The sequence below is a fragment of the Laetiporus sulphureus genome (genome assembly GCF_001632365.1).
Source record: "Laetiporus sulphureus 93-53 unplaced genomic scaffold LAESUscaffold_19, whole genome shotgun sequence".
NCBI lineage: Eukaryota > Fungi > Basidiomycota > Agaricomycetes > Polyporales > Laetiporaceae > Laetiporus > Laetiporus sulphureus.
The window spans coordinates 476,202-491,583 of record NW_024468528.1 but is presented as its reverse complement, the minus strand read 5'-3'; the positions used below and the strand labels follow the sequence as shown (position 1 = coordinate 491,583).

The 15,382-nt window shown below is 51.3% G+C and overlaps 7 protein-coding genes across 7 annotated transcripts; 2 read left to right on the top strand and 5 right to left on the bottom strand.

Annotated features, from left to right (window-relative positions):
• Positions 1 to 4,757: 4,757 nt before the first annotated feature.
• Positions 4,758 to 5,160, bottom strand: LAESUDRAFT_759227 (uncharacterized protein; the record flags this gene model as incomplete). Its single annotated transcript, XM_040912569.1, has 2 exons — positions 4,758 to 5,077; positions 5,133 to 5,160. The coding sequence occupies 2 exons, from the start codon at positions 5,158 to 5,160 to the stop codon at positions 4,758 to 4,760; spliced, it is 348 nt and encodes a 115-aa protein (XP_040764478.1).
• A 308-nt stretch (positions 5,161 to 5,468) lies between these two features.
• LAESUDRAFT_653165 (uncharacterized protein) lies at positions 5,469 to 5,714 on the bottom strand (the record flags this gene model as incomplete). The annotated part of the gene is made up of 1 exon (XM_040904398.1): positions 5,469 to 5,714. A coding segment is annotated over one exon (246 nt), but the record flags the coding sequence as incomplete, so codon positions are not given.
• A 51-nt stretch (positions 5,715 to 5,765) lies between these two features.
• On the bottom strand, positions 5,766 to 5,921 carry LAESUDRAFT_653187 (uncharacterized protein; the record flags this gene model as incomplete). Its single annotated transcript, XM_040904401.1, has 1 exon — positions 5,766 to 5,921. A coding segment is annotated over one exon (156 nt), but the record flags the coding sequence as incomplete, so codon positions are not given.
• Positions 5,922 to 5,960: 39 nt separating this feature from the next.
• Positions 5,961 to 6,149, bottom strand: LAESUDRAFT_652976 (uncharacterized protein; the record flags this gene model as incomplete). The annotated part of the gene is made up of 1 exon (XM_040904387.1): positions 5,961 to 6,149. A coding segment is annotated over one exon (189 nt), but the record flags the coding sequence as incomplete, so codon positions are not given.
• A 1,534-nt stretch (positions 6,150 to 7,683) lies between these two features.
• Positions 7,684 to 8,028, top strand: LAESUDRAFT_653151 (uncharacterized protein; the record flags this gene model as incomplete). The annotated part of the gene is made up of 2 exons (XM_040904397.1): positions 7,684 to 7,788; positions 7,852 to 8,028. Coding segments are annotated over 2 exons (282 nt in total), but the record flags the coding sequence as incomplete, so codon positions are not given.
• Positions 8,029 to 12,488: 4,460 nt separating this feature from the next.
• Positions 12,489 to 13,061, top strand: LAESUDRAFT_759225 (uncharacterized protein; the record flags this gene model as incomplete). The annotated part of the gene is made up of 2 exons (XM_040912568.1): positions 12,489 to 12,912; positions 12,970 to 13,061. 2 exons carry the CDS (start codon positions 12,489 to 12,491, stop codon positions 13,059 to 13,061), a joined length of 516 nt encoding a protein of 171 aa, XP_040764473.1.
• A 323-nt stretch (positions 13,062 to 13,384) lies between these two features.
• Positions 13,385 to 14,413, bottom strand: LAESUDRAFT_759224 (uncharacterized protein; the record flags this gene model as incomplete). Its single annotated transcript, XM_040912567.1, has 3 exons — positions 13,385 to 13,670; positions 13,750 to 14,063; positions 14,159 to 14,413. The coding sequence occupies 3 exons, from the start codon at positions 14,411 to 14,413 to the stop codon at positions 13,385 to 13,387; spliced, it is 855 nt and encodes a 284-aa protein (XP_040764472.1).
• Between the last annotated feature and the right edge of the window lie 969 nt (positions 14,414 to 15,382).

The window sequence follows — 15,382 nt, the reverse complement described above, 5'->3', positions numbered from 1 at the left end:
AGTAACCTGCGGGTGAACGTGCAATAGCTGTAGCGACCAAGGCCTAGCAAGGGTAGAGTGAGGACCTCACTGCTACATCGTCTACTAGGCTTGACTACACTATAAACCCTGCTAATAGTCTGTGTGACTATTGGAGACGTTAGGTATACTTGGTATCTAAGTCTCCGTCCATGCTGTGGACTAGTACGTGTGAGAAAGCACACGTGGTTCTGAACGTTCTAGCAGGGAACACTTCATAACAGTCATCACCTGCATAAGTGATCAGAGTCATGCTCATCCACCACAGTTCACCCTTCTGAACCCCTCCATATGACACAACTGCACCTCACAAACTGCAGTCACAAATCTGGAGGAGGTACTGCTGGACGGCGCCATGTGCACTGACCCTTTCCTTCAACTGCCATGGGAGGTGCCCCATCCATGGGGAGCGTGCATCACTTTGCTCATTCCTGCTCCCACCAAGGATGCTTTCTCTCATCACGTTGACTCTGTATTAACCCCCCTTTTGTCTACTCATTTCTCAGACCCCACAGCCCTCTGGGTGTTCACCGATGGCTTTCAAACCTCTCACCCACTACCAGCCCCACGTCATCATGCAGCGGGAGCAGGTGCATGCATCTATCATCATTCCACCCTCAAATTTCAGCAAGCATGAGGAATGAGGCATCGAGCTGAGGTCTTTGATGTGGAGCTCTTCACCATCACAACTGTGTCTTTGTACTTTCACGGCTTTCTTACTGCCTACCCTAACATTTTCACTATCTATATCTGTGCAAACAACTGCGCTGCTCTTTCTTATCTCTTCTCCCTGAGCCCTCACCTGGGGCAATCTTTTTCCATTACTTTTTGTAAGCACCTCACGCTGCTCATGGGTAACTTTCCAAGTTTACATATCACACTGGTCTGAGTGCCTGGTCACTGCAGTGTACTGGGTAATGAAGTGGCTGACCACCTAGCCAGGATGGCTGTGTTCCAAGCCAAAAGCATTCACCCCACACTTGCATGGGTGCAGAGATGGGCGCACGAGTGAGCGACCTTCTCCTGGTGGGAGGAATATGCGACTGCTGATCGACCCACTGCAGTGCATGAAGTATGGCCCTGGGCCCCTTCTACCACACTCCATTCTGTTTTTTTGCTCTGGCAATTTTTCTCGAAACACTGAGGGTCAATTTGTTCAGGCTGTCACCGGCCATGGCCACATTGGCACTTTCTTCAATTCAGGCTTCAACTGAACTTTTCGCAGGTGCCTTTGCAACCCTGCACTTCTGAACTCACACACCCACACCCTGCTGAGCTGCTCTCTGCATGATGATGCCTGACTGGAACTATTTGGCACCACAAACCCCACACATGCCCACCTCCACCGCCTTTGGAAACACCTAGAGGGCTTGAATCGTCTAGCTTTTTTCATCACTACCACCCCTGCCTTTACCTTTGCGAGCCTCATACCTTTTGACCCCAGCTAATTGCCACACTCCCAGCCTCCGCCGTGGCTTTCTTTTCCCCTCCTTCATATCTACCCTGAGATGTGTCACACCATAGTGTACACCAGTGCCTGTTACCCTTCCCCCTTTAAATGTCGCACAGAGCACGGGATATAAGTAAATGCCAAAAAAAAAAAAAAGCAAGAGCAGCTTACTCTCATCAGTGTTATCGTGTCCATTTCTTGCATTGTGATGTGTTTGAGTACATATATGAGGTCCAATATTCGACTCCTGGTCGCATCTAATAGGGGTCTGCCGTTTGACTCCTGGTTGCATCTAAACCTCCACCTCCACCATGGGCTTGGTGCTAAGCATTGTGCTCTCCTATGCCACCATAAAACACTTCACGTGCATATGGACTAATGCTATTTGTGCACAATATGTAAAACATGTGGTTGGTAGTATAAACCCTTTTGCATCTGGCCAGTGCTGATATATCATTTAGAAGACCATAAGGCTCGAGAGCATGATATGGACGTGTGCAGTGACACTGTGCTCATGGTGAATAAACAGCATCCTGAGTGTTGCTATTCATCAGATGACTTTGCATAGGTAAGATCATGTAGTGGTACACATGTCATTGGTTCACTGACAATGTGCTACAGCCTCATATCACTCTCACTAACAAGGGTTCATCACCTCATGAACTAATATGTTACATTATATCCACTCATAGATTAGGCTTATGGCTGACCGTGCTGCCAGTGAGAGATTATGCATCATACAGCTGATAGCTGTCTCCAACCAGTGGCATTATTCCCCTCTCACATGATCAAGTGCTCAACCATTGTCATGAGTGACATGTGAACCATCAGTCTGAAAGAGTTTTCATGAATCATGTCCAGCCATTCACATCATTTGTTTTGGTGATGGTGAAGATTGCTTCACCAGAATGCTTATGGAACTCGTAATGGTGATTGCAGAACTGTTATCTGATAATGAGTTGATTCATTTTAGTCAGCTTTTCCACTGATTCCACGTCATCGCTGTTCCTATGTACTTGCGTCATTGCAGCCTGTACATCATGATAAAAGTGCCTGCTGTGGCTTTGAGTATTCACAGATGTGATGTCCCAGTGCTCAGCTTCTGGTGGTGTTCATTGATTTTTAAGTGCTCTTATAGTCTCAGTGTTGCGCTCTCTCTGAACCATCCAGAGAAATTCGATAAATTCAGTTATTTCTTCCTGTCTCTCCATGATGTGCCCACTTTGGGGAACGTGCATCCCATACTTTTTTCTACTCCTCAGTCTGAACTCATAGAGCTCTTGAAAATGCTACAAGCTATCAATCTCATCAAACTCACAGTGTGACATTTCACCAACTGGATATTCCAGCCACCTCCATTGTCCAAACTGACCTCTTGGCTTTTACTTTCCTTCCTGAAGGTCTTTGAGCCTCAGGCAGCCATACTCTTCAGCTCCTCACTACTACAATGAATGCTGAAGACCATCAACTCATCAAACATCATCGAGTTGACACTAAACACACCAGGCATATTTACACCATCCTGGACCTGGATCTTGGACTGACTTTCAATGTCAACCCTTATTATGAAGCATTCTGCATGAACCTTCCTTATCATGTGTGCTTTCTCACATGTACTAGTCCACCCCTTGGTGGACAGAGACAAAGGTATAAGATGTATACCAAGTCTTCGATAGCCAACCTGACTATAAGAATGTTTATGATAGTGTCTTGTGACCCTAGTAGATGATGTAGCAGTAAGGTCCTCACTCTACCCTTGCTAGATCTCACTGAGCAGCTACTGCACATTCACCCTAAGGTTACTAGGTTCGCTGACCTGACTCTAGACAAGTGCACGAGCTTGACTACTCCTTGAAAGTGAGTGCAGATCCTAACTGATCCTGCTGATCAGAAGTATCGAGATATCTCCTTAGGAACAGGTTCTTGGAAACAAGGAGAAAGAAGTTGTCTTCTCTCCACTGTTCAGGCCCCTTTATATAGTCGCAGACCTATAGTCTGAGGTACTACAAGGGGTTCCACTATTCTAAAGATAGATGAAACACACTGGAGGTTAGCCACTGCGAGCCAGGTAATTGGTGAGCTAAAGTAAGTGTAGGTGAAATAGAAAACCTGAAACGGGAGACGAAGTCTGAATTTTGCAAATACCAGAGCGAGTCTGATGACAAAAACAAAAAACTGCTAACCCTAGAATATGTCCACCAGACCTATGAACCATAATCAATCACATGACCACAAAGTGACGCTGAAACTGTAACAACCCTTCAGGTCCTCTGCATTGAGGGTGAACTCACGCAGTCAGCTCTGAACTGTTTCTTGCAATGTCATAATGACCTTCGTGAGCTCCACATCAGCTACAACTCTTTCGATGGTGATGTCACATGCAGGTCACAGTGTTGTCCTCCACCCTTGCTGCATAAATTGTGTGTCCTAGAAGGTCTCATCACATATCTCATCCACCTTTTGGGTGATGATTGCAGCTACCTTACGGCCTTTGAGAAGCTGGTCATGTTGTCTGATCACGATCAGACCAACCCTGCAGAGTTCATCTGCAATCTCTCCAAAGTGATTGCATGTGGCACTGCCTGCCAGGAGCTGTGATGTATGAGTTGCACCATTCTCTCCCCGCTCGGGGCTGAGAATGAGGCTTCTCTCTTTGGAGAGTATAGCCTCCAGTGCTTGGACATTACTCTTTCTCAGGTGACATGTGTTATTCTTGAGCAGGCATCCAGGCCAAAACACAGAGATGCATTTTGTCACAGTATTAGGTGGCACCTTTCTTTTTGCACCAAACATCTGTAATGCATCATCTATCTGAGCACAGCAAACCTATCTTTGCCAGAATCTCCTGTGCAAACACTATTTAGCCACTTACCATATTTAGCAATTATCATTGGTTGGTCATGTGACACTGACCACTTGCCCTATTTGAAACTTGTCAGTGGTTGGTCACGTGACATCAGGCCACTTGCCCAGAATGGAATTCTTTAGCCCATAATAGGCTCACCCAAGCTCATTGGATCATCAAGCTAGCGGCCAACGACCCACCAGTCGCACGGTTTTCGTTAGCGATATGGGGCTTGTTTCGTAGTGATATAGACGTGAGTGGAAGAATGATCGGATAGTGACTGGCCAACAGCATCAGATAAACTGTATGTAGTCAAGATGATGCTGTGAAGTACTCACCTTGTGATGACTTTCAGCACATCTTCTCCATATTGCGTCAACTTATTTCACTTTGTCTCCCTCCGTATATCGTCTACCTATGTGATCTTCTTGGCCCGAGTGCAGTCTACCAGCCGCTCGAGAACGGCATCCGCATCACAACTCTGGGGCCCATATTCTTCAAAACAGCATCTCCAAACTTCTCCTTCATGTGCTTCCTGCGAAACTCGTCCAGGGCTGTAATGAGGTTGTGCGCCTGATCGGTCATGACATTATCTTTGCGAATAATTGAGATGCGTGTGGCAGCCAGGATCACCAGCTCAGAGTGACTTGTTTGACTGGTGAAGTGGTCAGGAGAGCATAGAAAGCAGCAGATAGAGGAGTTCCTGATGATGCAACGAGAGCAGCCAGCAAGGAGGTTGGGCTGACATAGCGTATGGCTCGAGTCTAGTCATGCGAAGGTGAGTACACGAGGCCGACCCTCATGGAAAGCCTCACCTACCTAATTGGTCATTGCCATAGTACGCCATGATAGGCGCTCTGTAGCACTTGTGAGCTCCTTGTGAGCTTGCGTCGCCGCATTCATGAGTGCATCCAGCTCCGGCGACAACTCTTTGCTTTCAGAGGCTTTTTTGTCACTCGCTTGCTTTGCTGCTCTCTTACCAGCAGCTCGGAACTCTTCTCGCAATCTGCTGTAATCAACTGCGTGCAATATCGTGCGCTGATCTCCAGCTGACAACGTGCTTCTTGACTTGTGATCCTCGACTCCCGACAGTGTCTCGTTGGGGCTGGATATCTTAGGCTCTGTGCTGTGGGGGATCACTGGTGCTGGCGATGGTCATGGTCTCTTCACATGCTGCATTCCTGATGCAGATTCATTGGCTTTGCGCTTGCTGTTGCTATGACCAGGTGCAATGTTTTCCTTTCCCTTCCGATCCTTCTCCTCCACGTGTGCTATCGCCTTCTCCTTCTCGTCATCAAAGTACCTGGCCTCCACCAGCAGAATGGCATGTGCAGTCAGACTGGCATCTCGTGCTCCTCGTCTGAACTGCTGCCACAGTGTGTTGAGGTCACAGGTCATTCGTCATTGGACAACAATCTCCATGTCCTTGATGTTGATTCCCTATCACTAGATTCAGCTCTGATTTTGATATTTGTACCATGATACCATGCTTCTCACCATGCCGAATGAATCAGTTGAGTATAATTCATATATTTCCCCCTTCACGAAGTCTTGTAGCGTGTCTTCGCGAAATTGAGCGGTCATTCGTGAATTGAACCATTTGATCTTGCTATGCTCGCCAACTGGAAGTCATGCCTTCAGGATATCTCATGCCGTAATGGACTCATCGATGTTATCAAAAAAGACGAGGAACTTCTGCAAATGTTCACCTTCTCGTCGACTTGACGGGATTAGGAAATTGAGATCTCCGAAGCTTCTGAGCGGGTACTTGATCTGGCGAACCTCAAGGTGCACGTTCGGACGGTCATTTGACTGGTGGAAGATAGCACAATCTTTTCAATTAAGTTGCAATATAGACATTACTTCCTTCTCGATCTCATCAGGGAGTGTTGCAGTTGCTAGAAGGAACCGAGTGTGAGGGAGGAGATATCGAAGACGGTGGGCTTCTTTGTATTGTGGCCAGAAAGCACTCCATATGCTGACATAATGTGCTTCGTCCCACACAATGCTGATGATCTTAGAGGTGAAATCGTCATTTTTTCATAACTTTTCAAATCCCCACCTTCCTTCATCAGCTCTTCAGGGTTCACAACAATAGCCTGATGCTTTCCATCCTGTATTTTCTGTTGTTGCATCCATTAGACAGTCACGAGCGGCAAGATAGGGCATGACTACCTGAAAAAGCTTCCGAGTGGCAGTTGCTGCACTAACTGCCACAGCGCTGATCTCAAGGTCCGCTAGCTCTGTCTGGTTTTGTGTTCCAAGAATATTTAGTGGTGTAACAATGATCTGTATTCCACCTTCTCGGAAGAGCAATGGCATCCAGAACGTCAGTCTCTTGCCTGAACCTGTTGGAGCCACAGCAATGACATCTTTCTCGCCCTTCAGCAATTCCTGTGCGACTTGTGCTTGCCAAAGACATGGATCACAGCCAAGCTTCATTAAGGTCTTCTTTCTGATGTCTTCCAGAGTCAGCAGCACAGCATGTTGTAGAGGCATGGTAATCATAGAATAGTCGGAATAGGAGCTTGGGACCTGTGCGAAACATTTAATGCCACTAACCCTATTGTAATTCTACAACCTCCGGCATATGGTACTACTATATGGAGGAATATGATGCCATCACTCTGTTATTTACACATGATTTGTTGCAGCCGTCGTAGGGCGTTGGGGGCAATTAAGATTGTGGAGTTTCAAAACTGTGTAATTGCATCATGATCGAACACATGGTAGTGATCGAAACGTGGCACAAAATCCCATCCTATGATGAAGGGCCCCTGAACGCCCGAAGTAAGGCTGTGAAGGAGCCTGTAGTTCATCATGCTTCCTGTCCTGACCACATCTAATCTTCTGGCAGACATTGCGACCTCTCTTCTTATATGGGACCCTATGCGCAATGCCACTTCTAGCCTGGGCACTAACAGGAGACTCTAGAAATACTCATACCGTGCAACCCCTCATCAAGCCTGCAGACCTTAGGGGATACGTAGGCTCGAGCTAACACCAGGGGGTCCAGTGAGAAGTGTATCCGTGGGAACGCTGAGTTTCAACATGCCACCGCCACCACCACAATGCGACCATGTGACCAGAGGACGCACCTCAGGCTGAGCGTGTCTTCCTGCATACTCCTCGTGTCACTCAATGCTAGCACATTCGTTAACGCATTCATACGGTCAAAGTCCTGTCTTAAGTAGCAAATATGTCTGAACCTGCTCAGTCTTTTCTTGGCGACCCTCAAATCAACACTGAATGGCTTGCTGAGCTGTTCTCTCAAAAGTGTGGGATCTTGCAACCTCGAGAATTCCAGATCAAACACGGACTAGACATCATTGAAGGATGCGAGGTCTTTCTAGTTATTGCACCAGGTTAGGGCAAGACGACAGTCTTCTGGGCCCCTCTACTCGCAGCTCAAGCACTCGGTGAGCGAGGCGTCACATTATACATTGTCCCTACCAAGCTACTTTCTATACAGCAGGTACGATATCTCTGCTGGATTCACACACAGAAATAAAGAGCTATGTATGGCTTGATTTACTAGAGTGAGAGTGCCCGTCGAGTTGGGCTGCGCGCAATCGCGCTGAACGAGGATACTGTCCGCGATGCATACTACGACAAGTGCGATCTTTATGACGAGCTGCAGAGCGGTGAAGATGTCCGCATCACTTTCCTGAGCCCTCAAATGCTTGCTGGAGAACGCATGATGAAGCTCCTGTGAATATCTGGCTTCAAAGACCTGATCCGCTGGTTCATGATTGATGAGGCTCACTTGCCCGATGACGAGAGCCCTCTCTGGCATAAAAGCTATTCTGTTCTCAAGACGATGCATGCATGGCTGAACTCCAATACAACCTGAGTTGCTGTGACTGGTACGGCTACTTCTGGTCATGCTCTCAAAATTGCGGCAGGTCTTGGCTTTCAGCAAGGACAGTAGGTGAATGCTCGTTACTCCATTTACTGCCCGCATATCAAGTACATCACTCGCTTCTTTATGCACCCATTCTCTGGCTCCGAGTTTCGATCATCTTGACTCCGCAGAGAAGGTGGGTATATCAAAAGTTCCACTAGACGAATGCTGAGAAGGAGAGGGTGTAGAATACCCAAGCTGCCAACTGTATGTTTGGAAGTTGGAGCCATAGCCTGCAAAGATTGGACTGTACTGCCCATGGTATGCTGTATGCGGGTGAGAAGCTGTCGAAAAGGGACTGGCAAGCGGATAGGGCCTAGAGCCTGGGGAGTGGTTTGGGCCACTTTGGCGGGCAGAGGACGTGAAAGTGGGGCTTTCTCTGCTTGCTTCTTCATCACTTTGATTTGTACTCTGTATTGCATTGGTTTTTTGAGATGACATGGCTAAAATACACGAGAGGTACACGATCTACGCATGATGTCCTTTACAGACGCATTCTGTACAACACGATCACGTGGTGTGTCCGACCAGCACCAAAGCTTCGAGCGTCGAATTGCCATCGGCACGTTGAAACTCCACTTTCCCACGGGGGGTCTTCCCTCTGGACCTCGAAATCTCAAGAAAACTCCGCCGGTGCGGTTCACGTTTTCATCGTGTGAACTGGCACGGGGTTCACAGCTGCGCTGTGACTTGGCGTGTTCTCCCCCAAGCACCGGGCATTGCCTCATATGGTGGCAACACGGTCACATGCCCCGCAGGGCACGTCTGCCACCCCCCTGTCTCTCGACGTCGTCGGCTACCTCTACCTCCTCTCCTGCTGCTTCGTTCGTTTTATCGCTAGCTTAATCTCACATAATGACTCTATCAGACTCTGTCGGTGACCTCGGTGCTGTAATAGACCCAGTCTTGTTGGCCATGGAAGCACCGGAGATACCGAGCGAGATTGGGCCTGTCAGAACCACTGTGTTCCTGCCGCGAGCCAGTACGTCCCTGTGATCACAGCCATGCATTGAGCGGACCTTATCAGGCTCTTCCAGAAGACTCCCAGGGCACTGCGCAGGAACAGCCAGCCAGATCAAGTCTGCTGTGAGTACTCCACCTGAGGCCCCCTCTCAACTGAGGCTGACGAGGGCGTACGCTCCGCAGTTGGAAGCTGAAGGTCCCGCAGCTCAAAGATGAGCTACGCAGGAGGTCCCTGCCACTTACAGGCATGAAGGCGATGCTCGTTCTATGGCTCAATGAGGACGATCGTCGGCGGCGCACGAAGTCGGCTTGGGATGCCCCTGAATCGACAGCGCACGGTAAACTGTAAGTCTTTCATGCATCCGATCACGTCACGCACTCACCTGTTCGAGCCCACAGCCAGAGCGCTGTCCCCTCAAGCAAGGAAACACCGGAAATCGACCCCGAATGCTTGACGTGCGACACTAGCGACCTTTGCGACTCATTTGGTCAGGGGCTCCATGGCGACGACAATTCGGAGAATGAAGATGTCGATGAAGAGGACGGCGATGACCTACTGGACAGCGAGGACAATACGATGCCCGATGCAGGTACTCGCATGTGCATCAACCATGCCGGTAAGGTCACCATGATGACCATCAGTCGACTCATCGCTCATGAGTCACTACTCACAGGACAATGCAACGGCTCAAAGGATGGCTCGAGAGCATGGGTGAGTCAATCTCGTTTGTGCAGTATTGAGTTCCTACCGCCGTACTGATCCATTCTCATGCTTGCAGGTCGACGCGTTCATCCTCAACACTCGACGCAAAAGTGGGCGTGTGACAGAGGGTAGCGTCCTTCACCTATGGAAGGTATGTGTGCCGATAGTGTGCTATGACTAACGTGCACAATCTCATCCTTACAGCCTCGTAGCGATGGGCCGACCAGGCCCTTACCGAGGGCATCATATCTGACGTGATCGTTGACTCCGACCATCTGATCGCATACTTGAAGTATGCCGCGACACGCAAACTTCTCACCAGTCGAGGCTGTGAGAGAGAAGGGAACCAGAGGCTCTCTGCGGTACATCTTCGCATCCATATTTGTTGCCATTGGCCTGCTGACGACTCTCTCTCAACCTTCAGAGCTCGTTAAAGAAAATCGTGGTGATGCTCAGCCGCATGCAGAGGCGGCAGCTAGATGACGACCCCGCTCTCGATCAAACGCGGCCGGCAATGACATCCCGTGCACTCGACTTCTACCGGGTGCTGATGGTGACGGCGCAATGTGTGCGCCTGGAGTATGTCTCTCGTTCGCTGTTTTAGGGATTCTACGAGCTGACCAGCTTGATTTGCACAGTGCCGAAGATTTCGACGTGACGTCCAACACGATCCTCGACTCACAGATCCTCCCGCACCACTTCGAAGAGGTCAAGAAGTCCATTTTCATGGGACTGAATCAGCGTGAGTGCGGACATTCTGAGTCGATTACATCTGATTGATGGCTTCACCACCAGTGCCGTCCATCATCAAGGCACACTTCTCGTGGATGTGGCAATGCACGACGCTCAATCGCGGCGAAGAGCTCATTAACCTGCTCATATGCTGCATCCAGCCTCACCAGATCTACATATCTGACTACACCACTGCTGATAGAAGGCGAAGCGGGCTCAGACGGTTTGTGTTTGGTGTCCTGTCACTGTACCATGAGATGAAGGTGGCCAAGCCAGGGGTACATTTACTATACCACAGCCATTCATCGTCACGATGCAGATGCTAACAGCTTCACGTTGTGTTCGCAGTGTCAGGAACCTGACTACAACTTTGTTCTGCCTCATCGTGACCCGCTGCACTGCTCGATTGGTGTGCTCGCCATCCTGCTGCACTACATCTTCGACCGAGAGAAGATCCTCGAGCAGGTTGGTGGTTGGAACTGGTCTCGTGCTTCGACATGGCGGAAGGTACGATGTGCCCTTCTGTGCTTTGCGCTCGGTGGCCTGACATACAGCTTACCTGTCATTCCAGGTGCCACTTCTGTTTGGCCAGAAAGTGGGTGAACCATGCAGCGCAGATGCGATGCAGAAGATGTACAAGATGTTTCTCCTGCCGACCAGCATCAAGTCGGCCAAGAAGATGCATCTGGCACGCCGTACTCTGCCTGGCATTATGGAAGATATGGGGTCAGTCATCACTCGAGCTGATCATGGATATGAGTTGATGGTCAATGGTCAATACATCATGCAGTGTGAACATGGATGAGATCGATGGGGTGGGCCACTGGACAGGCAACACGTGTCGTGAAGTATATGTGTCAAAGATCCTGAAGTCGGTGAGTGAATCGGACATCGCGTTGCTTGCCCACGGAGTCTATGGCTCACGTAGACTGTATCTAGGCTGTGACCGCACTCGCCAGCTTCTATGTAGCAGAACAGTATGACATGCCGTGGGTGACAGTAGACGTGCCACAAGACTTGCAGAGCCAAATTTTCCCCTTCGTGGAAGAAGCCCTCGTAAGCATGGATGCCCACGAGAAGATCAACCATGGCATGGTGAACTTCCTGGAGCTTCTACAGCAGCTCCAGCCCTTCTTCTGGTGGGTGAGCAAGCACTACAGCAGCGCCAGAGTGCATCTCGCGAGTTAGCTGACCATTCTGACCATTGTTACAGGCCATGGGAGCGATCCACGAAGCGTTCCCTGAGTCGGCACTCTTCAAGCAGATGGAGGTTCTGCAGAGCGAGCAAGCCCGACATTTCCTCGCAAGCTGGCCCGCCACATGCCGAGCGAAGGATGCCAGGGCACAAGATGCGATGGACACCGCCGTCACCTTCTTGGAGAGTGCAACGCAGAGCACGTTCATGTCAATCTCCATTGGTTCGCGGCAGATCGAGTCCGCTCTTCATGAGCATTCACAGCAGCTCGGCGTTATTGCACGACGCACGGCCGTGTTCTCCCCCTCAAAGCCGGTATCGTGGGTGATCCTCACTCGTGATGGGTCCCCATCTCCACCTGCACGGTCATGGCAACCTCCACCTGTCATCTGTGCTTCACAGCCAATGCACTGCTGCTGCGGACACTCCTGCTCACCTGCCTCTCACACGACACCTCTGCCGGCTTCGGACTCTCACACGCAGGATGCACTGGAGGCAGGTCTCAATGCCAATCATCGGGATGCTGCAACACCTCCATCTGGTACTACTGACCAAGGCGAGGATGTTGTCATCTCGCATGCAGCACCATCGAGTGGATGACTTCAGAATGACCACCGGGACAGGCTGAGCAATGCGATGTGGACGGCCACCACTCCGCAGACTGTGAACGAACCGGCGATGCTCGTGCCCTACAGCCTGGTGCACAACGGCATCTGCTATACCATTCTCCCTCTGTTTCCTGGGCCATCTCCAGCTCATACTGCCCTCGACCCCATTCTGCTCGACGGATCCGCATTTCATGACCGTCATGCTGTGCCACCCTACACATACCCTGCTATCACCAGTGCAACCTGCTCCTGGACGGCCATTCTTTCCCAGATCTGGCAGCCAGATGTCGTTTGGAGCTGCTGGAAGCTGGCCACCTTGGGCAGCTACAGTTCTGTCGCTGCGATATGGGAAGCCTGGGCAGAAGGCGAGCGTGTTGCAGATGTCAGTCGCAAGCCACCTCTGCGTGAACTCGAGTGGCTGTGGGGTGCACAAAAAAAACACGACGACGAGGAGGGGCTGGCAGCAAAGCTGGCGACCACACAACGATGCCACGGTGAGCCCCTTCAGGCTTTGAACAGTCGAGTTGTCCCCGGCTGACCAATCCTACTAGGCTCATCAGCTGTGGGCCCATTTCATGTACTTCATCTCGTGCATCGAGAAGCAGCTGAACGATGGCAAGACATCGGCCGAGGCCGTGCATGAGCTTGACGATGAATGAGGTACGCTCTCGCTGTCCCAGTTCCGCAGGAGAACGCAGCCCAAGCGGCAACCCAGCAAGGCTGCGGGTTCTTCTACCTCACATGAGGGTGGTGGCGATCTCGACTGCAGCTCAGCGCCCCAGCAGTAGGGCAACCTAGTATATTTTTAGAGCATATAATATTATTATAATATTATACATATTCGTGTTGTTCCACGTATGCTCGTGGCCCGTTTCGGCACATCCAGACGAGATGGGATTCCACCCACCCAATACCTCCTCTTCCATCCCTTCTCTTCCGTGATGCAGATGACCATGTCCCCAAGTGTTATGCAGTGGATTCACCTTGAGGAACCTGCACGAATGTGAGCCTGGCCTTGACGGACGAGTCCTTGCGAATGACGAAGGAGGCTGGCCGCAGCAGTATCAGGGATGAGGTCCTCAACGAAGCGCTGTGCCACGTCGTATGGGTCGGTAGGCTCACCGAGGAGGCTGGGACACAGCGAGTAGCGAGAGGTTCCCTGCGGTAGATGGAATGCGGCAGCACTGGTCCGAAACTGAGTGTCTTGCGACGGCGGACGACGTTGTTGCCGCTGGCAGTCGGATGCGCGAACCTGCTAGTCGTTTCGAAGATGGTGAGCTGGTGCTCCAGCGGTATCATGGCGACAGCTCTCTCTCCTCGTCCATCTGCACTCGTCCTTCTCGTCATCCGTCCGCGCATACGGCGGCTCTGCAGGGGGAGCGTAGGAACGCGGCACATGCGGTCGATCCTGACCTCGCCGAGCATCGCAGATGGGTGCGTTGGCAAGGTCGGCGCAGAGAGAGGGGAGAGAGGTGAGGATGGCAGGTGAGAGGTGTTGGTGAGAGGTGTTGGTGGAGGGAGGAAGGGCAGGAGGGCAGGAGACATGCGCGAAAGGCGGCGGATTGTGCGGGTGTGGAGGGCGGGACAAACCGGCGGTGGTAGCGTGCATAGCCTGCGTCGCCTGCGTGGGCACGCCATCAATGAGCTGTGGACTGGAGCGATTGCAGCGCACAAGAGTAATTAGATAGAGTGGGACTCACGCAGAGAGCAGTGCTGGGTGCGAGACGGGGAAAGACGTACCGACCGAAGCACCGAAGCAGGGGATGACACGACCACGCCGGGGTAGCACGCGGCGACGTCGCGCATGAGGGCTTGGTCACTGCTGGTGCATTGTGGCCATTGCGCATAGATGCGGTGGGGGAGGGTGGGGACATCAGATCGGCGTCGAGGAGTCAAGTCACGCATGAGGGGCTTGGTCGCTGGCGCATTGTGGCCATTGCGTGCAGATGCAGTGATTGCGCACAGATGCGGCGGGGTGGGGGAGGGTGGGAACATCAGATTGGCGTCGAGGAGTCGTGCACGAGGGCTTGGTCGCTGGCGCGTTGTGGCCGTTGCGCAGATGCGGTGGGGGAGGGCAGGGACATTTGGAGCGGCATCGAGGAGCGCAGAGGCGGTGTCGATCTCTCGGATGGCAGTGCACGTCGACGAACGTGGTGTGAGTGCGAGGACACAAGCTCTGAAAAGGGAGGGGGGGGACGCAAGCTGTTGGCCCAGGGGGGAGCCGAGCCGCGAGTCACGTGCACGCAAAAAGCGCGATAGGTGCGCAAAGTCTGGCGCAGGCGCGCAAAGTATTTGGCACCCTCACCAAAAAGTGTGAACCGTAGTGTGAATCGGGGCCCCGAAAGCGTGATTGGCACCCGAGTTTGCCATGAAACGCGTGAGGCACGCGCTGAAAACTATGAATCGACAGTTAGGCGCACAAAGTCTTTGGGCGCTTAGGTGCGCGCGCACGCGGGCACCTGCCTTATTTGGGCCGTGAACCGCGTGGCGTGGTTCACGCGGTTCACGACACTTTGCGTGGGACCCCCCGTGATAGTCTCAGCCTGAGTATAAGGAATGACTGTCTTCCTGTACGAAGGCTGATTTATGAGCCTAGGGGATACGCACGATTCTCTCTGCATGGTAAAGACTACCCTGCCCTGATAAGACATGATCCAACATCAAGTGTCGACGGCTTGCTATCTTGCCTCAGAACAAGGTCCAGCGGCTTAAGCTTGACGATTTCGAAGGAGGGGCGTACATAGTGACCGAAGCTCGAGTGGAAGTTGGAGAAGATGGCGAAATGGTGGACGCGGATGTGTATCTTTGGAACAGGGAGCTCGACGCAGTCTCATCGTGTCACGGTTTTTCCGCGCCACAAGTCTCAAGTGCCCACGGACCATTATTTATCCACCTAGTTACCATATATAGAATATACCACTACGCCTCCACGTGTATATCTTAGTATACCCACGCCACTCGGAC